Below are 25276 nucleotides of genomic sequence, written 5' to 3' on the forward strand. Positions count from 1 at the left end.
GGAGCCCTAGCCGTCATGGATCCCCCCCGTGGATCCCGCCGAGGGTGAATTGGCTGCTCAGAGGGCAATCCCGGGGTCGGCGCCTATGGGAGATGCTAGGTTCCCAGGGCCTGCCGGCGTAGGGACTGGTGCTGTGTATAAAGCTCCAAATCGGCACATCTGGGGAGATAAGCAATTCAGAAGAGCTGGGCTCAGGACCCAGAGGAGTTTTAGGAAAACTTGAACCCTATATTTTATTTACACTTTCTATGTATCCAGTTCAGGAAAGAAAAGTGGTTGGTCTACATCCAGAGAGTTCTCTGTGCCGAGGAAGTTGTGTTCAGTTTATTTGGCAGCATTTTTTTTTTCTCACTGGTACATAAAATAACGATGCCTCCTAAGCTCAGTGAAATACAGAAATTGCCGAAATTGGACCTGGGAGGATGGGAGGCTCTGAGAGTAAATGGTGGGAAGGAGGTCAGAGAAGGCTTCCTGGAGGAGGTGGCGCCTGAGCTAAGATGTGGAGGTAGGAGTTAACGGGGTAGAGGACAGTGAAGGGTGTTCCATCCAGGCAGAGGGGACAGACTTCCTGCACAAAGTCACCCTGAGCCCTCAAAGTAAAAGTTTGACTGTGTGTCTTGTGCTGGGCCTGGCATGTGGTATGTGCTCAGTAAATGGATGAGGTAGATATTAAATAAATGGTTCTGTATAGGCACTCAGGTGCTCAGTAAGCAGGCACTCCTTCTGTCCCTGATCGGGGTGATGCCATGTGCGTGTCATTTTCTGGTGGCTGTTTTCGGAAGGACCCGAGACCTAGAGGTTTGGGTCTGTCTGAAGGTCTTCGGCAAGTTATCTGTTGAGTAGGGGTCATCTTCACAGTTTTGCACCCTCAGCTCCCTGTCCTGCTACTAATGAGGCTCTCTCCGTGGGTGCACAGTGGGCCTGCAGCTTCGACAGAGGAGAGACCCAAATCAAACTGGCTTGATTAAAAAAGCAGACGATTGATTGGCTCTTGTAACTGAGATGGTTACAAGGTGTTAGAATAGATGTGATGTTAGACTACACCAGCTTCAAGTGCGGCATGATCCAGGGGGTCAAACAAAGAGCTTTGAACAGGTGATGAAATGCAGACCTGTATTGCTTAAACTGCTTGCTCAAGGCCATTCAGCTACGAGGCACTTAAGTCACCATTAGACTGGGGTTGCTCTGAATCTGAAGTTCATGGCTTGGGAAAGTTGTCCCAGACTAGAGGGTGACAACTCTGTTTGACAGATGGGAACACTGAGGTTCAGAGAAGGGAAATGACTTGCTTAAGGCTCGGACTAAACTCCATCAAAGCTGTGGTCTTGTACTTCACACCACAGGGTTCTCTGTAAGCACAGGGTGACTGGTGAGCCAGTCTGAGGCCGAGAAGAACAGGTTTGCTGAGGGCCATGTGGATCTTGGGCCAGCCTCCCCCTCCCCACCCAAGAAGTGCGCACTCGTGTCCCCGCCTGACATCCACCCTGGATGTTATAACATTCCCCTCGTTCTTGATGAATACATCCTGGATGACAGGTGGGGAGGTACCTGCTGACCCTGGATTCACGCCAGTCATGAGCCCTGGCCAGGCCTGCCCAGCGCTGTCACAGGAGGAAATGAGACTGGCAGCCAATTGTTCTCATCCAGCCAGCAGCCTCGCTCTCCAAAGCCCAGTTTCCGACATGTTCGCATTGAGGACTCGAGCCCTCGCCCCCAGCAACACCATCCCTACCTGGCACATTATTTACTTTTGCCCGTTTACTTTGCCTTTGGGCATCTCCATGGCATTTGTTGGGCATCTACTGTGTACCAGGCATTAAGCTTGGCTACTAGCAGGCTTTACCACCACATATCCCCTTCTGCCGCCCTCCAGCTATGCGACCTTGAGCAAGTGTCCTGACCTCTCTCTGACTCAATTTCTCCCTCTGTAAAATGGAGAGAATTCAGTGAGATGTTACATGTAAAGCACTTTATGTAATGTTTAGCATACAATGTGTAGTCTTAAAATATTAGCAATTATTGTTATATTGCTATTACTTTACTATTAACAAATATAGTTTTTTTTGCCCTTCTTTCCCTCTTTCCACACATCCTACATCCAGTGTTCCATGACATGCCCTTTCACAACAGAGTCGGTGCATATAGGTCTGGCACTTCCTTTTTCTGGGCTGTATACTGTGCCATCGATGTACCCAGACCCCTTCTAACGGGCTCACCCGTTCATCTCTCTCACTTTCCCATGAGGTGAGCCCACAGTGCTTGTTCACGCACAGGCTTCAAACACAAGTGTGAGGGTCGGGGTGGCATATGCACATTTTAGCATTTGCTGAATCTTGTCCAGTCACACCACAGAGTGTCTACAGTCCCCACTGCCGTCACCAGCAAACCAGTGTGGGCCTCCCCCTAACACCTTTGTGGACAGGAATGTCTTTCTTTCTTTGGCTGTTCCCACTGAGCCATTTGCAGGAGCTCCCCTCCTGCTCCCCAGGGATGGTTTCCGATTTCTACAGCATTCTTTCAGACCCTGGGAAAAGCTTATTTCTGAGTGTTGAGAAAACAATCATACTGTCTTTCTGGGTCTAAGACCCTGCTGAGGGTCTAGAAATTCATCAGTGGTTATTTAGTGAGTATCTTCTACATGCTGGGCCCTGACCCAGGTTGGGAATACAGTGGTGAAGAAGACAGAGGAAAAAGCCCTGCCCTCCTGGAGTTTGGCAGGGGGAAGGACAAGGAACAAACTATTAAAGGCCTACTGGATGTCATGCCTTTGAGAAAAATGAAACCAGGGAAAGGGGTAAGTGATGGCTATGGAATCAAGGCAGGCCTCTCTGAGGAGGTGACATTTTAGTAAATGCCAGCAGGAGGTGAGGGGCAGTGAACTATGTGGAGATATGGGAGGTGTTCCTGACGGGAACAGCCAGTGCAAAGGCCCTGGAGGCAGGATGTGCATGGTGTGTTGGAGGAACAGCGAGGACGCTTGTGTGGCTGGAGCAGAGTGAGTGAAGGAGAGAGAGGAAGGAGGGGACGCGACGGGTCATGTGGGCTTTGGGGGATTGGGGTTGGGGAGTTGGGGTGCGTGTAGTTTATATCCCCAAGGTGGTGGGATATGGGCAGAGGAGGCAGAACCTGACTCGGGTGCTCACTGGCACCCTCTGGTGGCCGCTGCGGGGAGAACACAGCACGGAGGGCGAGGGTCCGAGAAGGGGGACCGGGGTGGGGGTGACTTCACTGGTCCAGGTGGCAGGGGTGGGGGCCCGACCAGATGGAGGCAGAGGAGGGCGGAGAAGTGGGTGGATTCTGGGAAGATTTGTCAGAGGAGCCACTGAGACTGGCCGAGGATGGATGCGGGGTGGGGTTGAGCGGAATCAAAGACAACGTGCTGTCCTCTGGCCCAAGCATCTGCAGGCACGGGGCAGGGGCAGGTGTGGGGACCCCCGTGTAAGAACACCTACCGGCGTTCCTGGAAAACAGAGTGGCGGCGCCGGCATGGACCTCCTGGAGGCGGCGGCTCCCGAGTTGGCCGTGGGTGTGATGTGGAGCTGACATCCCGTACTACAAACAAGCCAGTCTCCCCGGGCAAGGCACATCCTTTTCTCAGCCTTCTGTACAAAGCACTTAGAACATTGGCCAGCTACACGTTCGGGGTGGGATGGGGCTGGGTGGGACTGGAGCTCCTCCAGCTCCAAGCTCTGCTGTATCCCTGGGGCAGAAATTCTCAGATTCGCTGCAGGCCTTCTCTTGGGGATGTGGCGTGGGGCCAGGTTTGCAGACCAGGAGGCTGAAGCCCAGAGAGGTTGAGTTACTTTCTCCAGGCCACAGAGCATGTGGCAGACGCTGGACTCCACTTCTGGACCCCCCACCCTGCTCCTCTCCCTTCTCCTTCTCTGTGTGTTTTCCACCCCCTGGGCTGCCAGCTTTGGCTCTTGGTGGTTTCCAGGCTCCCCTTGGCTCCAGCTTGGCACTCACCTCCCACCTCCACACACTCTGGGCCCAGGGCCTGGTGCCAGGCGGGCTCAAGGGATGAGGGCGGTCTTGATGAGCACCCTCTGCCTTACACTCAGGGTCCCCTCATCCCCAGACCCCCACCCCACCCCCACACCCCCACTTCTGCTAATGATGGAAGAGGGATGGGAGGGAGTGAGAGAAATTATATACACACGAACATATAAAAATTAGTTTAGGATCTGGGCCAAGAACCACTTGCGCTTGGCTGGGCATTGTGGGTAATTCATTGCCGATTTCCATAAAAGCCACAGCCTGGCTGACAGGCGGCTGCAGGGCTTTTGTTTAAGATTCTGATGAATATATAATCTCTCTCCCAGCTTGGAGCCCACAGTTCCCGTACCCCTGTGGCTGTGGGACCCCCACCCCCCCTGCCCATCTCACCCACTGCTGAGCACAGCCCCCAGGAAGGATGTCCGTGGGCTCCTGCCCAAGAGGCCTGTCGTTCTGGCTGCCTCAGGAGCCAGGCCGGCCCCATGTCCATCGGTGAGATTGCCTTGGAGATGCTTGGCTTGGCATTCGATGCCCCAGTGATCCCAGGCTTTGTAATGCTGCTGTAGCCCTGGACCATTTCCTCAGTCCTTCATCTGCTCAACATGCATTTATTGAGCTCCAACTGTTTGTGTGGGATGCTTGGGCACCTGAGATGGGCAAGGTCCGAGGGACCGATGGATAAGTAGCGAGCATTTATCCATATTTAAAGATTCTTTATCTCTTGCCCAGCAGATGCAAAGTAAAAAAACCAGGTACCATTTCTTGCTCATCCACTTGACAAAAATGTCTGAAGCTTGGTGACTTCCAGCGTGGCAGTAGCATGGTGCCAGACCCTCCAGGTGCCCCCAGCAGGAGGATAAATACACACTTACATTTTGCAACATATTTTGTTTTTAATACTTTTTCCTGGCCAAATAATGCGTACGCACATGGCACAATTGAGGTTATACAGAAGAACGCGCTGAGGAGTATCTCTGTTGCCCGCATTTCCCCTCCCCTCTCCTTCCCAGAAGCAGCCACCAGCCTCCTAGGACAGGGGCTAGTAAATCCTTTTTACTAAAGGGCCAAATAGTAAATCTTTTCAGCTCTGTGGCCTGGAAGTCTCTGTTGCTAATTCTCAACTTTGCCATTGTAGCGTGAAGGCAGCCAGAGACAATACATGAATGAATGCATGTGGTTGTGTGCCAGTAAAGCTTTATTTATACCACTGGCCAAGGGGCCGGATTTGGCCTATGCATTCTAGTTTGCATGCGCCGTCCTGTAGAACTTTCATGTGATGATAAACATGTTCTCTACCTGAGCTTTCTAATAAACTAGCCACTAGCCACATGTGCTGTTGAGCATTTGAAATGTGGCTAGTGCAGCTGAGGACTTGATACTTAAATTTTATCCCAGTTTATTCAATTTAAATGTAAACAGCCATGTGCGGCTGATGGCTACATTTTGGGAAGTGTGGTTATTTAGAGATCTTCTGAGAACATTCAGTAGGTGGGTAGATTTGTATTCCTTTGTTTAACCAAATGGTAGCATCTTTTACACGCCGTTCTGTACCTTGGTATATTTTTTTCCCACTTAGGAAATAAAGTATCTTAATGGTAATTTCATAATTGTACATCTGGCTTCCCCTTCCCTTTCTCATAGCTGTAGTACTAATCTCATAATACTAAGAGGTACTAAACTTGTGTGTTACTCTTTGGTGCCTTGGACTGCCATATATTTAACCCGTCCCCTACTGATGGGTACTCAGGTTGCATCACATCGTCTGCAGTGAGGACTTCTGCATGTGTCATTTCACTGGAATGTCTCTCAGATAAATCCCAAGAGGTGGTGGTAGGCACCCCACAAACATACACACCAGTGCAGAGATTCCACACGTGGCATCAGGTGAGGTTGAGAAAACACGGAGCCAACCTAAGTGTCCACCAATAGGGGATGGCCATAAACGTGCACAGCCTTGTCAAGAAAGAGTAAGCAGCAGGTGAAAGGAATCTAGGGGCATGTGTGCTCAGTAGATAACAATGTCATGTGCAAAAATCACAAGCTGGGAAATGACATAAACAGCATGATACTCTTTCGCTCAAAAAAATCACTGTGTGTTCTAGAATTACCTTTGGTCCCTAACTGCATGGGAAAGAGGCAGAGATGAGCAGAGACCAGCAATAGAGGTTGCTTCTGGGGGTAGGTAAAGGGGACTCCCCCTTCCTCAAACGTTTGTCCTCTGTGTGCCAGCCAGCTCCCTGTCCCAGGCAGGAAGAATTGCAAAGAACAGATTTCCTGCCCTCTTGCGGCTAGCACTCCAGTTGGGGGAATGGAGGATAAAGCACAGAAAAACAAAAGCCATCAGATGTCAGGGGGGTGTCTGCTGCTCTGGGAAAAAATAAAATTCAGAGAAGGTCAATGTTGGTGCCATGGAAGGGCAGAATTTTAAATAGGGTGTTTGCCCCGAAGACCTCATTGAAAAGGTGACTTTGAACAGAGGTGGTGAGGGAGGGAGCCAGGTGGGCTTGGGGGCGGAAAAGCAGCCCTGGCAGAGGCGCAGAGAACGGAAAGGCCTGTGGGGAGACCTCTGGGAACGGCTGCTGAGGCCCTGTCCTCACCCATGCTGAGTGCTGCTCCCTGGGGCGGCTGCTGGGAAATAATTACTAATATTTTGGGAGCCAGTGGTCTGTCCTTGGGTCCCCAAGCAGCAGCCGGCACTTTCCCCCACGCAGATGGCTTGGTGTCCCAGATGGGCCAGATTCCAGACACCGTGAATTCCCGGACCCTGTGCTCAACTTCTGTGGCAGAGGAGAGCGGCCTGCGGAGGGGAAACCAAGGCCTGGATGAGGGGTGTGGGGGAGCATTGAGACCCAGCTTGCGTTCAGCTCCCAGCTCGTGAGAATTTGGGCCCAGAATCTGCACCTCCGTTTTCCCAACTGAAAAGCAGGGAGAATAATGACACCAATCTTTGAGGGGACCCGGGGAGCTGCTTCATGTATACCTGCCCTGCAGGGAAAGCCGGGGATAACAGCACTCACTGAGCACCTGCTGTGTGCTCCCCTCTATTTTGAGTCATTGGCCTACCGAGTTTGAAATGAGTGTTTTCAGGTCTTGCGGGAGATGGGGTTGCGTGCAGAACGAGACCCCCATCCAAAGATGCCACCTTCTCCTGGTCTCTCAGGATTTGAGAGCTGGTTGGTGGGGGGTGGATCCCAGAGAGGGCATGCCCACAGCTGACCTCACACAGCAGGCAGAGCCGGGAGCCGCCCTGCCCCACAGCCCCTCAAGCAGCTCTCCGGGCCCCAGCCTTATGGGACTGGACCCAAGGTTCCACTTCCACCCCCATTACTGAGGCCTCCTCTCCCAGAAGCCTGCTCTGCTCCCATGCCAGGGGTGTCTCCCATCACGGTCTGACTCATGCAGCCCCAGCTGGCCTCCAGCATAGGCCGGGGAATTACCTGATGCTGGGCCATGGGCTGCCTGGGTCATCCTGTGTCCCTAGGGGTCCACCTGGAGGCTGATATACAGTTGGTGCTCTATACATGCAGGTGTGTTTGTGAAAGAATTGCTGCAGGAGTGTGGTGATCCTTCCTGCCTCAAATACATTCATTCTTCAAATGACATGCCCCTCCCTTTCTGCTGTCACCCCGTCCCGTCTCCCAGCCCCCTCTCCTTCCTAGAACTCAGTGTGCCTTCCCACCACAGGGCCTTTGCACGTGCCCTGCCCTCTGCCCAGTGTGCCCTCTTCACCCCATCTTTACACAGCGGCCTTTTCCACTCTCCCTCTCTAGAAGGAAGCCCTGGGAGCTTGTACTGTGTCCCCAGAACTCAGGATAGCACCTGGCTCAGGGTAGATGTTGAGGTTCCATCGGTGACCCAGACAGGACCCCACCCTCACAAGGGAAATTGAGTCAAGGGCTGCAGCCAGTCTGTTTCTGAGGACCTCTCTGGCCTGTGCCTCACTTGCCCTGATCTCAAAGGCCATGAACCCCCTAAAAAACCCCAGGTACCAAACCAATTCTCTTCTGTACAGGTAGAGAAACTGAGGCTGAGAGCATGGCAAGGGCTTGCTCAGGGCCAGAGCTGGAAAGAGAACCTGGAGCTCCTTCCTCCTATGGACCTTGATTTCTAAAGTGGGGGACCCGCCCTAAGGTGGGGCTGTTTCGGGGTGCCCTGTGGAGGAGGCATCCCATGGCACGGAGCTGTACAGACCACCAACAACTCCCTATTTAGCTCCAAAGTGTCCGAGGAGAAGACTCAGTCTGGTGTGGTGTGATCTTTAACACCAGCACCTGCCAATCTCTTTATAACCAAATCCCACTTGGGTTGCGGGCGTTAGCAACAGTATCCAGGGGAAATGGAAGAACTCCGTACGTACTTTCACTGTAACATTTTTTCTGAGGACTTCCAAGGCTCCAGCAGTTAGAGCCTTAGGATGTTAGGATACGGCAGCCGTTGTGAAGGAGGGGAGGATTTGGGGGGATGCCACCCGTGACCTCACTGGAGACCTGGGGAGTGCAGAGGCATCTTGCAGACAGGCTGCAGCCACATCCATTACAGCAGCCACAGCTGGCTAAGGTGGGAGCTTGGCAAGCCTGGCAGGCAGGCCACGCCTACCGCCCCTGCTTCCGGCGCAGGGTCAGCCTGTTGGTGCTGGGAGTCTGGTTGTGGTTGGGGCAGCTTTTTACAGATTTCTGCCCTCAGGGCTGGAGCAGCGACCTCCAGAGGGTGCCTGGGTTATAAGTGGGGTGGACCCAGGTTCAGATCCTGGGTGTGTGGACTGTGGCTGCAGAGTGCCCGCTGACCTGTACCCTGTCCTGCAATCAGCCCCTCCAGGCTTCTTCGCGAGGTCTCTTAGCCCTTTATTTGTTCATTCGTTCATTTCGGAAGTGTTTACTGAGCACCTACTGTATGCCAGGCCCTGGGCCCAAGCAGCGACCAGAACTCACCTGGCCGCATCCCCTTTCCCCGGCTCCTACAGTCTCCAGCAGACCCGTCCCCAGAACTTCCTGTGATGACAGAAATGTGCTGTGTCTGCGCACCCCAGGACTGTGGCCGCCAGCCGTGCTGGAAATGCAGCCACTGTGGCCAAAGAACTGAGTTTTAAATTTGACTTAATCTTATTTAATTTTAATTTAACTAGTCACATGTGGCTGGTGGTTCCTATACTGGAGAATGCAGATCTGGACTGTAAACAAGAGATGACTTCAAGTTTAAAAAAGTGCCAGAAGCAGGGGAAAGAAATAGAGGGATGTGTGGTTTTAAAGGTCAGTAGGGGTGCTATGTGAGCCGGAGTGACATCTGTGGTGGTTTTGGGAGGATGGTGTTTGAGGAAGACGTGAATGGTGAGAAGGAAACAGCCATGAAAACATAGGGAAAGGTGTTTCAGGTGGAGTGAAGCATGTACAAAGGTCCTGGGGCAGGACCTCGGGTGGCGGGTTGGAGGAGCAGCAAGGAGGCCTGTGAGGCTGGAGGAGAGTGAGCAAGGGGGAGGGAGGCAGGGAGGAGAGGGAAGGAAGGGGTTGGGCAGGTCATGCAGGGTCTGACGGGCAGTGGGGAAGGCTTGGCTTTGATCCCAAGGGAGGAGGGAGCCCTGAAGGGCTGTGTGCACAGGAGGGGGATCTGACCCAGGTGGCCACTGCAGGGAGGACAGACTTGGGGGCAAGGCAGGGGAGTGGGGGTACCAAGACAGAGGGCACTGTGCTGGTCCAGGCAGGTAATGATGGGGGGTAGGAAGGATGCAGGGAGAAAGATGGACAGATTCGTGAGACATTGAGGAGGGAAACTTGAGAGCATTTCTAGCCCAGGAGCGTGTGGGGGAGTCGGGGTGGAGAAGAGGTATCAAGGGCAGCCCCCAGGTTCTAGCCTGAGGCTCTGGGAGGCTGGAGCTGCTGTCAGCTGAGACGGGGAGATGCAGGAGGAACAGGATTTGCCAGGAAGGAGAGCAGAAGGGCTGGGCCTGGGGGAACCAGCAGGTGAGAAGGGCAGACAGGTAACTGGGGCCTGCCCGTAGTGGGCAGCATGCCCGCTGCTGTGTGGCTGGCACGCAGACTTGGTGCCAGGACTGTGGTGCAATGTGGATGAGGCAGACTCCTGCCTGGTAAGCACGTGCTTCCTGCCCCAGGTCATGAATGCTCTGCTGGGTTGGAAGGGGCCCCTCCAGCCACCTGGGGAGCCCTGGAGCCCTAGGAAAGGGGGAAGCTACCCAGCCAGTTTCTCTCTGGCTCTGGAAGCCAAAGGGTGTGGAATTTGGTAATTGTCCCTAAATGAAACTTTGAGGAATTTGGGCCCCAAATGTGAGGAAGGTAGGACAGGTTGGGGGAGGGGGAGGAGTAGGGGCTCTGCCCAGATGTACCCACATGACAGTTTTCCCTACGTTCATGTCAGGGCAGGTTTCCAAGGCTTGGGAACATCCCGACGGAGTTACCCTTTGCTTGGAACTTACTTGCAGGAAATGACAGGCCATAGCTTCTTCTGTGGGTGTCCCTCCCAGTGCTGTGGGGAGCAGTTAAACTCTGTGGGCTGCATGCTGGCAAATGGCCTCATAATGGTGCCCATTTGCACACACAGGAGAAAGACTCAAAGCAGTTGACCTCAGGACCTTTGTACTTGCTGTGCGTCCTGCCTGAAACGCTGTTCCCACGGGTGTTTGTATGTCTGATTCGCTCACTTCATCCAGGTCTTCTGAGAGATCCCCTCAGACACCTCCAGGCTTCTAGAGCTTCACTGTGAATTTTATTTTCTTGTTGGCCTCTAACTGCCCAGCATAGTTATTGATAATGTTTGTTTCTCTTTGGTACCCATTTCTCCCGCTTGCCTGTGAGCCTGCTGAAGGTGGGAGGGCTGACTCTGTCATGCCCACTGCAGCATCTCCAGGGGACTTGGCACACAGTAGGTGCTCAATAAATGTGGAAAGAATGAGTGAAAATGACCACATGCTAACATTTCCTCCCCAGGCGAGGGGTGGATTATGGGAAATTTTTATTTTCTTCTTTATGCTGATTTTCCCTAATTTTCTGCTGCATGCGCCTATTTTATAATTAGAAGAAAAGTTATTTTGAAAAAACCCCCAAATGTCCCAGCTGCAGGAGCTGACGTGATCTAGCCCCATGTTCCTCCCCAAGGGCAGCTGCCTCTTGGATGTATGCAGAGGACATACCAGCCAAAAACAACGTTCCAGGACTCCTGGGGTCAGCCATCAAGGGCACAGGGTGGGTGGAGCAGCAAGGAGGGCTTCTCGGTGGTGGCAGCTCTAACCTTCAAGGTGTTCCGGCAAAGCCTACAGTCATCCTGGAGCCCCCTTGTTAACTTACACCCCACATTCAGTCCTTTAGAAACTTCTGTCTCCCTGCCTCCACAATCTAGCCATAATGTGCCCACTCCTTCCCTCTGCTTTCACCTGAGCCAGTGCAGTCCCCTCCGCCAGTCCCCCAGGCTGTCCTCCCTGCAGCAGCCACCAGAGGGCGCCCGTGAGCACCTGGGTCAGGTGCCCCCATCCCCTGTGCACAGCCCTGCAGGGCTCCCACCTCCTTCCGGATCAAAGCCCAAGTCCTCCCTGGGGCCCACCAGGCCCTGCACGACCCGGTGTGCCCTTCCCCTCCCCAAACCTCCCTTCCCCTCTCCTCCTTGCTCACTCGGCTTCAGCCACCATGTGGGCCTTCTGGGTGTTCCTCCCACATGCCCGCCCCCCCCCCGCCCGGCGCTGCCCCAGGGCCTTTGCACAAGCTGTTCCTTTGGTCTGGATTGCTCCCAGGCATGGACGCCTCCCTCCCACTCCCTCACTGCTTTCAGGTCTCAGATGTCACCTCCTCACTCTGTACCACATGTAGTGTCATGTCCCACCCCATGAGCAGTCCCCCCAGGCCTCCACTCTTCCCCTCTTGTTCATCCTCACAGCCCTTTTCACCAGATGACCCTCGGTGCATTTTATTTCTTTTCTTTCCCATCTGCTGCCTTCTCTAGAGTGTCAGCTCCACGAAGGCAGGGAGTCTTTGTCAGTCTCAGTCATTGCTACATCCCCAGAGCCCTACTCTGGGCCTGGCACTCAGCAGGTGCTCAGAAAAGTTTGTTTTTAAAAAACAGTTGATGAAAACACCTGCTTTGCTGAGGCCCCATCCAGTGTGGGCTCTGGGGCGGAGCAGCAACGGAGATGGCTCTCATGGATACGGAGGGTCCTGGCTGTGGATGCCAGCATAGCTGAGAATCTGCTGTGTACTGGGCACGCCCTATACTGGGAGCTGATGACCCACCCAGCACGGTGCATGGGCTCTGGTCGAGACAGAGACGGCCCCAGCCCTGCACCTGAGTGGCAGACGTATGGGGTGGCCAGAGCTGTGATGGGGGACATTCAGGGCTCTGTGCAGGTGGGGCCACCTCATTCCTGGCCCGGACCTCCCCTACCCCAGCCATGGGGGTGAGTGTGCTCCCAGCTCACCGGGGTCACCACCATCACGTGGAAGCGGGAGGTTATCTCCAGGGAGATGTGGGCAAGAGGCCTAGAGAAAGCAGGGCCGGTTGGGGCGGGGTGTGGCAGATCACACAGCCTCAGGTGTCCTGAAACGTGGACTTGGGTGCCTGGTGTATATTAGAGATGGAGAAACTAAGGCTCAAAGAAGAGCAGGTTCTTCCTGTAGGTCGTGTGGGGTGTGTCTGGATTCAAACCTGGCTCTGCATGAGCCCTGTGCCTGGGCTGTTAGTCCACAGTTACAAGGAGAGCACCTACTATGTTCCTGGTGGCATTTCCTGAGGGCCCACTGTGTGCCCCGCACAGCCACGAAGGTTAGGCTGCTCAATTGCACACCCATGTTGGCACAGAACACCTGTGTTGCCCCACGTGGTGCTGGGGTGACAAGTAGCTCACCACATGAAGCACCTACTGTGTGCCACCCAGGGTTGGGCTGTGGGGGCAGGGAAGCGGTGGAGCATCTTGTGTTTGGCAGCACCTACTGTGTGCTCTGTGTAGAGGGGGCAGGTGGTGCACCTGAATCCAGAAATTCACACAGCACCTACTGTGTGCCTGGTGTTTTGGAAACTATCGCATGCCACTGTAGTGCCAGGGGAGGTGGGATTACGCATTCAGCTTTGCAGAGGGGGAAACCGAGGCACAGCACAGGAAAGGAATAGATTAGCCAGCAAGGGTACGTACAGGGCTGAGGAGAGGTGGGGTGTGGACCCACGAAGGCAGCCATAGCAGGGCGTGTGTGGGCCACCACGGGAAGCGGCTGCCTCTTGGGCTCCTACAGCCCGCCAGTGTGTCCCCCCTCAAAGCCCATCTCCTTTGCCCCACTGGGCCGGGAGCTTCTGGAGGGCGGGGCCTGTCTGTCTCCTGCACTGCTGCCTCCACGGGGGACGTTAAGTTTCTGTGGCTTGTCATTTGGGGGCCCCCAGCCCCCTGCAGCACTGTGGCTGAGGGCTCAGCCTCTAAACCCAGATGGTGGTTCCAGTCCCTGTTCTCCTGACCTTGGGCAAGTAACTTCAGTTTCTCAGCTTCTTTCTTTGGAAAATGGGGGCGACGGTTCGGTGACATGAGCAGACAGCGCTCTGGGGTCAATCCTGAGCCGTAAGGGCGGCACTAGAGGCGTTTCCGGCTGTCTTGGGAGCAGGGCGGGGGACGGCCGCCCCCTGTGGCACCCCGGGGTCTCCTTCAGGGTCCCAGCCGCTCCCTGATAGCTTCCCTGGGCTCCTGGGACCCGCTGGGGGCCCCAGACCCCCCTGCCTCTCCGGTGGGGATTTCAAACCTGCACGGGCGGCAGCGCCGGCCTGGATTGGCCGTCCTCGCGGAGCGCCCCTCCTCCTCCCATCCCTCCCCCGACTCCGGATCGGGTGTCGGGGCCTGGCACGGTGGCCCCATCTGTTTCCAATCTGGCCCACTCTCCGCCCCCTCCTCAGGGCTGTGGCCCGGGTGGGGGCCTCGGCCACGGTGGCCCCATCCATCCCCCAGACCCCAGCCGGACTCCCAGCGGGAGAGAAGCCTCTTTGCGCCCGCCTCCCCGCACCCGGGCGTTGAGGGGTGGGCGTGGGGGTGGCAGTGGTGTGTGTGTGTGTAGGGGGTGCGGCCTCTGCCACCCAACCCAGACTGGGAGGGGCGCTCGCTGCCCCTCGTCCGACCTCCTTTATTTGGGTGTGTTTGGGGAGCCCTCTGCTGCTGAGTCGGGCATCAAGCCCATCATCCGTTGCCATGGCCACGATCAGCACCTGGCGGGAAGGGGGAGCAGGGTGGGGCTCCCTCTTGGATCGGGCTTCCTGGAGGGGGGTCCTGTGCTGTGTTCCTCGAAGAGCCCCTGATTTGTGTTTATATGGGGGGAGCACAGTGCCCTCCTGGAGAACTTCCCCCACCGTAAGACCCGACACAGGTTTCCAGGGCGCCCAGCTGGGGCTCCCCACTGGTCCCCCCGCCCCACTTCCGGCCAGGGCCCCGCCCCGCCCCCTCCCCGGGCCCGTCCTCAGGTCCCGCCCCCGCCCCGCCCCGGGCCCGCCCTCAGGCCCCGCCCCCGGGCCGAGCTGGGCCTCGGCCTCTCCGGAGTCCTGTGCGCCGCGCTCCCGTGGACCGGGGACCCGCGGCGGCGGCCCTGCGGAGCAGCGCGGGGCCCGGGCCCGCTCTTGGAGCCCAGATCCACGGGGTGAGTGTGCCCGGACTCCCTAGCATCCCGAGGCCCAGTCTGCGCTGGGCTTTGTCCTCCCGTCGCCCCCGCTTCAGGCTCAGGGAGGGGGACCCCCATGTGCCCCCACTACTCCGCTCTGCACGGCCTGGCCCGCCCGCCCTCCACTGCCTGGCGCACCCCCCGACCCCCAATTCAGACCAGTCGCTCTTACTTTGGAAAACTCCAGACCGTTATGCTCCGTGGGGTCCCTTCCCCACCCATCCCCGGGCCCCCAGCCCGACCTCTTCCCCCACCTCCTTGGGGGCGGAGCCAGGCTCGGAGCTGCCTTCGCTGCCAGCCCCGGGGGCGCTCTGATGGGGCTTCTGCGGCCTTCCGCCGGGACCCGACCGCGGAGGCGGCGGCCGGACCCCGGGCATGGATTGGGGTGGGGGATGTGTGGCTGGGATCCCTGCTCTTAACTAAAACTCCAAAACTTGCAGCAAGTTTCTCTCTTTCCAGCGCCCTGTGTCCCTTGGGCCTGCGGACCCCAGATGGACGCTGTGCCTGTTGGGGCTTTAATAAACTGGGGGGCAGGGTAAGCGTATCAGCTTCTACCTTCCCATTTCCCACTCCTGTCCCGAAGCTCTACACTCCATCCACCGCAATTACCACCCTCAAACCCATGCTCGGCCTCCGGAGACGGGGTTACCAGGGTTTCCTTTCAGAGCCCTGGGCGATCCTAGAGGGGCTTTGTGTCTCCCAGTCTAGGGACGCCAGGCCTCCCAAGGCCTGCCTCCCCCACCCCAAGCCTCACGTCCACTCCTCGCACCTGGAGTCTGTGTGGGCCTTCCCGGCCTCTGGGTGTCTTCCCCTGGCCTCAGTTTCCCAGTGAGGGATGTGGGTAATGTGCTAAGTTGGGCTAGGCACGTGGTAGGCATCCAGTGTGTGCAGAGGCCTTGCTGCATTTTGGGGTGTGAAGGCCCCCTTCCTGGAGGATGACAGGTCCATGAAGAAAGGAGAACTGTGATGGGAGAACATACAGGGTACTGGGGGAGCCAGAGGAGGCCTTCGTCCAGCCTGGACGTCCAGGAGGGCTTCCCGGAGGAGGTGACAACCCCACTGAGACCTGAGGGCGGGTGAGTGGGAAAGCTGAGATTTGTTGGGGAACGGGGAAGGATGTGCTGGGTGGTGGGAACAGCACGTATAAGTACGCATGTGTGAGCCAGAGGGTGGTGAGTAGGGGCACCAACAGGGCGTGCAAGGGTGCAGGAGCAACATGCCACGTGATGGAGTCGGCAGTTCTGGAGTCCAATCTTAATGGATGTTCATGGGTGCCGTGGAAGTTTTAGAACCGAGGAGGGACAGCGGTGGGCACAGTCCCTCCCAGCCCCAGGGAGGCAGGTCAAGGCTGGACTGAGAAGCGTCCTGGAGCAAGGACATCCATGGCTGTGGCTCAGAGGTGGGCCAGCTGGGGAAGGGTGTACCTGGCAGGGCGCCCGTGTTAAGAAAGGCTCAGAAGCAGACTAGTGAATTCTGGGGTCTGCAGGAATCTGCAGTGGCAGCAGGCTGGGCCCAGGGCAGATCCTGAAGGGCCCAGAATGTGGGGAGCAGGCGCTGGGGAGCCCTGGTGGGTGTGAGTAGCGCATGGGCACAGCCAGGTCTGGTGTCGGTCGCGGGCTCCTCCAAGAAGCTGACTGGGGGACATGCTGGCAGGGGCAGGCCTGACAGCCTGGGCGCCCAGGGAGCATGGACCTTGGGCTTGGCTGAGGGCTGGTCTCTGGCCCCAAATCTTAGCCCAGCCCAGCCCATCCATGCTGCATAACTCTGGACATGCAGCTACGTCACCTTTGCCTCAGTTTCCTCATCTGTCAAACAGAAGGAAGCATGGGTAGCATTTAAGAGGCTCAGCACATGAGGGGCACCCAGCTGGCATTACCAATTCCTCCCTCTGGGGCTGGGCCTGGCCCTCTTCTGCCCCACCCATCCGCTCCTGGCCACGGGGACCCTTGGGGACAGAACCCAATACAAATCGATAGTCAATTAAAGGCGGTCCCTGGCCCTGGTCCTTGCCCTTACCGGGAAGGTGGCAGAGCTGGGCCCACCCAGCCCTGCCCTGTTCCTGGTGGGGGGGAGGGGGGCCAGTGAGTCCCCAAGAGGGAGAGGGGCTTGGCCGGAGCTGAGCTGAGCCCACCAGTTACAGCAGAGCTGGAGTTTGTGCTTGACCCTTTGGGGTCCGTGATCCCGGAAGACTGCAAGCCCAGTCCTGCCCTCGAGGGGCCCCAAGGGCCTGGAAAAGGGGTCTCAGGCAGCAGGAAAGTTCGTGGGCCCAGAGCAGGGTGGGAGCAGAGGAGCTGTGGGGGTGACTGTGAGGGCAGAGGGGTAGTTGCAGAACCCCGGGGGGGCTTCTCCCTGAGCCCCCACTCCCAGCATTGCCAGTGTCGCCGCCTCCTGGTGTTGGGCCATGGGAAGCGCCCTGAGCGTCAGGGCCCTGCAGGTGAGGCCCTAGCCCCCCAGGACTGGCTGGGGGCAGGGTGAGGCACCAGGGCAGTCTCAGGCTCCCGGAGACCCTGCCTTGTGTGGGTGACAGAGCCTGCTTGCTGCCCAGCTCTGGGTCATAATCATGCCTTTGTGTTCCCTGCTCCACGTGAGTGCCCAAGCTGGCTCCAGGATCGCGTGACCCACGCCCTGGCACACGGCTGGAATGGGTGCCCCCTCATCCTCAGAGGCCGCTCGGCCACTGTGCACCCGGCCCAGAGAGTCTCACCCACTTCCCTGAGATCACAGTGGCCAGAGGAGGGCACTGTCCCATGATGAAGTACGGGCCATGGACCCGGGGCCCCACCCAGGTAGGGGCCTCGGGTGAGTCCTGGCTCCTGTCCAGGCCTCCGTTTCCTCATCTGTGAAGGGCAAGCCCACTTTGACCGGCTGTGCGGAGCAAACAGGGGACAGCTCCGTGCCTGGCACAGAGGCGGCTCAGCTGGTGGCTGGCCGGGCAGGGTGTGCAGGGATCTGCCCCAGGTCCTGGGCCTGCAGAGCCCCCTCTCCTCCCCTGCTCCCGAGCAGCCCAGCCTCATTTGCTACCCACGTTATTTTCTGCAACTCCCATGGGGGGCTGTTCTCTTCTTAATGGCCACACCATCCTGCAGGTAATTGGGGATGGCTGCATCGTGCAGCCTAATGCACCTGCCTCAGTTTCCGTCTATCAACAGTGGCAGAGCTGGTGGCCCAGGCTGCTTTACTGCAAGAGGTGCAGGAGGAGGCTCGGCCTGGTGCCAACCCGGCCACATCTCTCCCTGTCCAGAGCTGCCCTGTGGGTACCATCCTTCTCCACCTCTGCCCCAGTCTCTCCCCATCGCCCTCCTAGGACCCTCTCGGGACTGCTGCTTGCCTTTCCTCATGCTGTTCCTTGTGCAGAGACACCCTCCCTGTTCCCATTCATCATTTAATTCTCAGTCAAATAATAGTAACACCTTCAAATCTGGACGCAGAGCCTTCCAGGCAGTGGGCATAGCACATGCAAAGGTCCTGGGGCAGCATCATGCCTGCCGTGTTGGAGGAACAGTGAGGAGGCCCGTGGGACTGCAGCAGAGTGAGCGAGGGGGGCAGACAAGGGGAGGTCAGGGAGGGGATGGGGCAGGTCTTGCAGAGCCTTCTGCGCCACAGGGAAGCCTTGGGCTTTGGCCCTGAGTGAGGTGGGAGCCCAGGAGGGCTGTGGGCAAAGGGGAGCGGGCACCTGGCTCAGGGGCTCACGGGTGTCCTGTGGCTTTGAGGAGAGGACAGACTGGGGGGTGGGGGGGTTGTGGGCAGGAGGCTACTGCCGCGATCCAGGTGGGTGATGATGGGGCTGGGACCAGGTGGAGGTGGAAGGAAGGGTAAGAAGCGGGCAGATGGGGGACAGACGTGGAAGGCAGAGCTGATGGTTCTTGCTTACATCCTCCTTGAGCTTTGCAGAACCTGTGCCCCACCCCACCGGGGTCTTCCAGGAGGCTGGGGTCGGCGGGAGGGGCATGGGCTTTACGGGGCTCTACCTGCACCGTTGAAGTCCCTCCAGGGAGGACGGGGGCCTCAGAGGCCCTGGGACCTTCCCTTCCCTGCGTCTGCCCCTCGCCTCCCACCCACACTCCCGCTCCATCGTCCGGGCCCTCACAGCCCTCAGTGTTGGGCCTCCTTCCCCTCCTGCAGGCCGGAGCAGTGGCTTTGGGGTGTCGGGAGCTCCTGGCCAGGCCCTGCTCCTGCATCAGGCCCATCCCCAGCCCTCCGTGCAGTGCAGGTGGCCCCCAACCAGCTGGCCTGGCCGGGGAGACAGGCTGGGGCAGGGAGGTCACCCTGCTGGGGGTTTGAGCCCCTCTGGGCTGCAGGTGCTGTCTGAGGGCCTGCCCTGTCGACCCAAGTGGTCTGAGCTGGAGCTCCCCACCCAGAGGTGGCTGAGCACCCATGGGCGAGGCCAGCTGCTGTGCTCACTCGGCCCCATCTGGCTGTGGGTCACTTTCCCTGACGTGGATGTCCCCCTTCTGCATTGGCCTCTCTTGCTTTTAAAGGTGGGAGCACAGGGTACGGGGCTATGTTCTAGGCCTGTTGCCCCGTCGTCCCCGTCCCTGAAGGGCTGTGTCTGCGTGGGTATCTGTAGTCCAGCTGGTGCAAACCTGTCGGTGCACGTATGTGTGGCTGAGGGGCTCTGACTCTGCATGCCTGTGTTCACGGTCTGGTGCACATACAGTCTGCTGGCTGCGAGGCCATCTGCAGCCTGACTGTGTGCACCCACCCAAGTCCCGAGTCTGTGTTCTGTTCATTGGCATCTCAAATCTGACTCTATATTTGCCCACAGCTCAACCATGTGCGTGTAATGCCTGCCTGACCAGGACCCTGTAGATGTTTCTTGTCTGACTGCATGTGTCCGACATCTGATTTTGTGCCTGTTTCTGGTCTGTGTGTGCATTGCACTTGTCTGACTGCGCATGGACCCTTCTCTGTTGCCTGGTGGTGTGAATACCTCTGTGACTATCCCTGCTCTCCCTGTCTGTGGTCTGACTGTGTGTCTGGGTCCTAACTGTGTGCAGGCATCCTTCTCTGTGTCTGGGCTGACTGTCCATGGTCCGACTGGGTAGGTTGAGTCCCCCACCCCCAGGCCGGGCTTCCCACCACCCTCCGCCCTGGGCCGTGACTGGGCCACCACCAGCCCAGCCTTCCCCTGGGGCCTCTTGGGGGCTGGGTGAGGTGACCGCAGCTGGGTATTTTGGGAGCCAGAATCATAGGGGCTGCCCCGGTCCCTGTGGCTGCGGCCTGGACCCGCCCAGGGGTGGGTGCCGGGCTGACCCGGCCAAGGGGGCCTCACCCTTGGGCCCCTCCCTGCTCCTCCCCAGCCCTCCCTGGCCCTCTGCCCTGGCTCTGGCCAAAGTGGAGCCTGCAGAGGGGGCCGGCTGGTGCGGGGTTTGGCCCAGGCGCTGAGGGACCCCTCTGCCCCTTGGCAGAGTTTAGATTCTTGTGGGAGGAAGGGAATCGAGTGCTAAGCACTCAGATTTAATTTGCAGGCTGGGGTAAATGCGTGGAGGGTTATCTTAGTCATTTCTGAGGCTGTGGGATGTGGAATGGGGCTGGGGGGGGTGCTTCTGGAGGAAGTGACAGCTGAACTGAGGCCTGTCACGCGGTGGAGGGGGGTGGCATTCCCCACAGAGGGCACCGCCGGGGCAAAGCCTCGGAGGCGGGACCGAGCTCAGGCCTCCTGCCAGACAGGGAAGCAAGGCGGGCACGGGTGTGCTGGCATCCGAGTTCGGCTGGGTCCAGAATACCCAGTTCTTCCTCAGGGGCAGAGGCAGGTGGAGAGGGGGGCAGGACAGCGGGTGTGTGTTTGGTTTGTCCAGCGGCCGGATGGGGCCAGATTGTGAGGGACAATTGGCAGCATCAGCCAGAACCTCTTCCCTCCAGAGGCTCAGCCTGCGAGGTGTTCGGAGCACCCTGGGAGTTGACCCTGTATCCTGGCCGCAGGCTCAGCCGGGGCCTCACGTCCCGGCTCCATCGGGGTTGAGGCTTAGCCGGGGTCAGGACTCAGCCAGGGCTTGGGGCCCTCTCAATCCGTGCGGGCTGCTGTAGCAGGAGGCCATGGCCCCGCTGGCTTGTAAACACATCAGTTTCTCACGGATCTGGAGGCCAAGATCAAGACACCAGCAGATGAAGTGTCTGGTGAGGGCTGCTTCCTGGGTCATGGATGGCGTCTTCTCGCTGTGTCCTTGTGTGGCCGAAGTGGCCGAGGGGCTCCCCAGGGCCTGTTAGAAGGGCACTGATCCCATTCACAAGGGCTCCACCCTCCAGACCTAATCCCCTCCCAAAGGCCTTCCCTCTAGTTACCCTCCCCTGGGGGCAGGGGGGTAGATTTCAGCATAGGGATATGGGGGAGCACACACAGCCCGTAGTCAGGCTGTTTTCTGCCTCATCAATGCCCTGCGACCCTCCCCCACTGTCCTGTAACCCTCCCCCATCCCGGGACTCTCCTCTGCTCCTCTGCTCCTCTGTGGTCCACAGGCTGCCTCCTCCAGGAAAGCCCCCTGGGTTGCCCCATTCCCCTCTCACCAGTCCCTCTGTTGTCTCTGCAGACGCTGCCCCGACTGACACTTGGCTTGTGGCCTCTCTTTGAGGGACTGGGGGGCCATCCCCCCTCCAGGGCTGAGGTCGGAGGTTGCAGGTCACTGCCAAGCATGGCACCTGCCTGGGGTCCTGGTGTGGCATCTGTGGTTGGTCCCGTGGGCCTCCTCGTGGTCCTGCTGGTCGGAGGCTGCGCAGCAGAAGGTAAGGGCCTAGCACGGGGTGTGCGGGCGTCTGAGTTTGCGTTTACGTGTGTGTGTACATGCGAACACGTGTCCCCACCTCTTCCCCGGGGCCCCTGGTCTTGCCAAGCAGAGCATCTGCTCCGTGAATGAGGCCGAGTGACGCGCCTACTGTGCACTGGACAGATTCAAAAGTTCATAGTAATGATGGTGCTGAAAACCAAAATAACAGTCACGACGATGACAAATGTCTGCTTCCCTAGCATCAGCCCTGCACCAAGCCCAGTGCTAAATACAGGCATTACCTGCTCATGTCCCTTCAGCCTCACAAAATCCAGCAGGCCCTTTCCAGTCTGCATTTCCCAAGGAGGGAAACCAAGGCCCAGGTGTTTTACTTGAAGTTGCTCCTGAGTGAGCCACAAAACTCACCTTCCCTTGCTGCAGGTGGAAATACCAGCTCCCTGGTGGCAGGCACACAGGCAACCAAACCTTCCCAGGCGGAGCCAGGGGAGGCTTCTTGGGAGAGAGGGCATTGGTCCTGGGGCTTTGTGGGTATGTAAGAGTTCGCTAATGGAAAGGGCATTGCTGGGCATTACTCATTATACGCTAGTAGAATAAGTAACATATTTACCACTTCGTCTTGTTCCAGTGATAATTACTAGTCTTTTGGGCATGATGGAATCGAAATCATCCTTATGTACAAGTGGGAAAACAGGGGCTGGAATGTGGCCATTGTGATGAGGGGATCCCAGAGTATGGAGGCCACCCTGGCCTGGGTTCAAATCCTGTCCCTGTCTGGTGACCACGGGTAGGTCTGTGCTCTCCTTTATTCAGTTTGTTTTTAAGAAGCACCTACTGTGTGCCACATACTGGTTTAGACACGTGACAGAACAAACATCCCATCCCATCCCCTTCTGGGGCTGGTAATCAAGTGAGCAAGGGTCACTAAGTGTGGTGGACCTGCCAGGGAGCCAGATTGCAGGAAGGAAGTTGAGGGCTGGAAGGGAGGGTGGAGGCTGCATTTTACATTGGTGGGAGGGCAGCTGGGAAGGTTGCAGCGAGGAGGTACCATCTGAACAGAGACCTAAAGGCGCTGAGTGCACCCCCTGGGTATCTGAGGGAACAGTGTCCCAAGCAGAGGGCACAGACTATGCAAAGGCCCTGGGGCAGGACCATGTCTGGCATGTTGGAGGAACAACAAGGAGACCCTTGTTGTTGGAGCGGAGTGAGGGGAGGAGAGAGAGGGAGGAGGGGATAGGGCAGGTTTTGCAAGGCATGGTGGGCCGGCGGGGGGAGGTCTTGGTCTTTGACCCTGAGGAGGGTCAGAGCACCTGACTCCGGTGCTCACAGTGCCTTCTGCTGGCTGCTGTGAGGAAGGCAGCCTAGGGGATCCAGGGCAGGAACTGGGGACCAGGACAGAGGCCGCTGCTCTGGTCCAGGTGGGCAAGGAGGGCATGTCACCTGGCCTGTAGTCGGCGCCGGCTCAGGGGGTGTTCTCTCATTACTGTATTACTTTAGATGCTGGTAAGTGGTCTAGACTCAAACCCAGGTCTCCATCTCCAAGGCTGGGGTCATGACCCCAGTAGGTGTGTGCATTTAGCAGGAGCTCTGTCACCTGGGGCTCCACAGTAGGGGAGCACTGGTCATCCTGATTGCACTGCCAGCTTCCGGGAGTGGTCCAGGTCCTGTGGGAGCCCTTTGGGGTGGGAGCCCTTAGGCCATAGAGAACCCAGGTGCGCAGCTGAAGCATTCACTAGCCAGTGCCAGGAGGAGTGATTTCTGCTCTAGAAACAGCTTCTGGTCCTTTGGGGCACCCCCAGGATGCCCTGGGGCTGGCCCAGGTGAAGTTGGAGGGGATTGGTGGGTGGGTCTCCAGCTGTGGCACCATATTCTTTGCAGAATCGGAAATGGAAAAACAGAAGTCAGGCCAATTTACCAGCCTCCACGCTGCTGGTGTCACCATTCTGAACCTCTGTCTCTTCTTCTAAGAAATAGGGACACCCAGGGTGCTCTCAATGATGAAGACCTGTATACCCCATTTATCGAACGTGCTGTCTGAAGGGGTTGGTAGCCAGTTAGGACCCAATTGGAGTCCTAGCTCTTGCCCATCACTGGCTGGGTGCCCCAGGCAAGTCACTCACCCTTTGTGAGCCTTAGTTTTACCCCTCTGTGATTTGGGTGTAAAAATAGTGCTGAGCCCTGTCAGGTCCCACACAAAATGAGCACCTGCTCACCGCCCAGGGTGGCTGTTCCCCAGGGCTTCCTTCTTGTGTCTGGGGCCCTCCCAGCAGGAGGAGGGGAGGGTTTATCCATATGAAAGAATCCAAGCATCCACAAGAACTTCCCTAATGGAGGATACAGCGAGCAGAGAAAGCTCTTCGGGATCGGCTGGGACCCCGGGGCCACCTGGAGTTAGGCTGAGAAGGCGTCCGCCCCGCAGAGGTGGGGGAGCACAGGTGAGAGCAGGCACTGCGTCCGGTGTTAGTTAGGTGGCCGTCAGTGTCAAGAGCCCCATTTTCTCAGGGGTCACTGGACACAGGAAGTATGGCGGGGTCCTGCAGAGTGGGAGCTGCCCCGTGCCCACCCTGCTAGGTGGCATGTAACCAGGCATTTCAGTCCGTCAGGACTGATCAGGGCTGTGATGGGGACAGAGGGGTTCCTGATGTACCTGGGGCAATCCGAGAAGGCTCCCCAGGGGAGGTGCTGGCCGAGCTGAGGTTGGAGCTGGCAGATGAAGGGAGGAGGAGGGAACAGCACAGGCTCCCGATGTGTCCCGTTCCTGGATTGGAGGGTGCTGGGGGTGTACCTCCAGCATGGGGTCACAAACAGGCCGCTCAACGCCCCCCCTCCGTGGCTCACTTCTGCCCTTCCTTCCAGTGGCCCCCCAGGGAAGGATTTCCCCAGAAGATCCCTGACCCGGCCACAGTGACTTCTCCCCACGACCTTGGCCGAGGATGCATATGGCCCTAGTCACCATTCCTGAGGCTTGGAGGAGGGGTGGCCCAGGCCAGGAAGGGCCAGGGAGGCAGGCCAGTCCTGGGATCAGTGCGGAGCAAAAGAAGGTGACAGGAGTGTAGGGCGTGGCGTGCTTGGGGACAAAGACCCAGGTTCAAATCTGGCTGCTGTCGTTTCTCAGCTGTGTGATCTGTACAAGCTTGGTGACCATCCCGAAGCTGATTATAATGTGATTAATAATCACTGCCTCAGCGGGATACGTACCCAAGAGTTGAATGAGGCCACACATGCCTGCCCGCGGTGGGTCTGCTGATTTTTCAGAGCAAGGGCCAGGAGACACACACGGGCACGTCAGCGGGAGTGGAGCTCTGAGCAAGAAGGTGAGGCTACTCAGGCCACTGGAACACGCACCGGGTTTTGTTCAGAGCCCAGCCTGAGCCATAGATGGGAGAAACTGGGGGGCTCTGGGCTCCCAGACTTGGAACCTGAGGCCTCCTTGAGCTGCTTGATGCTTCCAAGCTTCCAGACCTTTCCACGTGAGCCCATGTGGCCTTCAGCTCTTGCCTCTGATCTTGGAGGCCCGGAGACCTGGCGTTGCTGTAGCCTGACTGTAGCCTCTCTCTACCTCTCCTCAAACCTCACACTCTAGCATAATATTTTTTTTAAATCCTCTTACCTTTTTATTCACACTTTAACAAAGTGTTTTTTCAATTTTTCCTTAAATAGTTGTAAGTCTGAAAAAGGTACCAAGGTAGTATGAGGCCTCCTGCCTCCGGTGTCGGCCACCTGGTTTCTGTCCCGGAGGCCGCTGCTGTTTCTGTCCACACACACACACACACACACACACACACACCATATGCTCTCTCTCTCTCTCATACTCTTTTTATTTTTCTTACCCCACGAGCAGTAACATTCACTATATTTTTTTATGTCTCACTTTTTCCCATTTCGCAGTACATCTTACCGTTCCTTCCCTAGGAGTTCATTCAGAAGCATCCCTGTCCCTTT

At 57.4% G+C, this 25276-nt stretch overlaps 1 protein-coding gene across 14 annotated transcripts in view; it reads left to right on the plus strand.

Moving 5' to 3' along the window:
* PTPRS (protein tyrosine phosphatase receptor type S) overlaps positions 1–25276 on the plus strand; it is a 90480-nt gene that overhangs the window by 14899 nt on the left and 50305 nt on the right. For 12 of the 14 annotated variants that reach the window (XM_057489785.1, XM_057489791.1, XM_057489789.1 and 9 more), the window contains exon 2: positions 21143–21335. In XM_057489785.1, the coding sequence (XP_057345768.1) occupies positions 21245–21335 (91 nt within the window). In that variant the 5' untranslated portion in view covers positions 21143–21244. Of the gene's footprint in view, positions 1–13323; positions 13440–14459; positions 14595–21142; positions 21336–25276 lie in introns of those variants that run through there. The other 2 variants (XM_057489788.1, XM_057489786.1) reach the window with 2 other exon arrangements.

The sequence above is a fragment of the Manis pentadactyla genome, chromosome 12, assembly GCF_030020395.1.
Source record: "Manis pentadactyla isolate mManPen7 chromosome 12, mManPen7.hap1, whole genome shotgun sequence".
Classification (NCBI taxonomy): Eukaryota; Metazoa; Chordata; class Mammalia; order Pholidota; family Manidae; genus Manis; species Manis pentadactyla.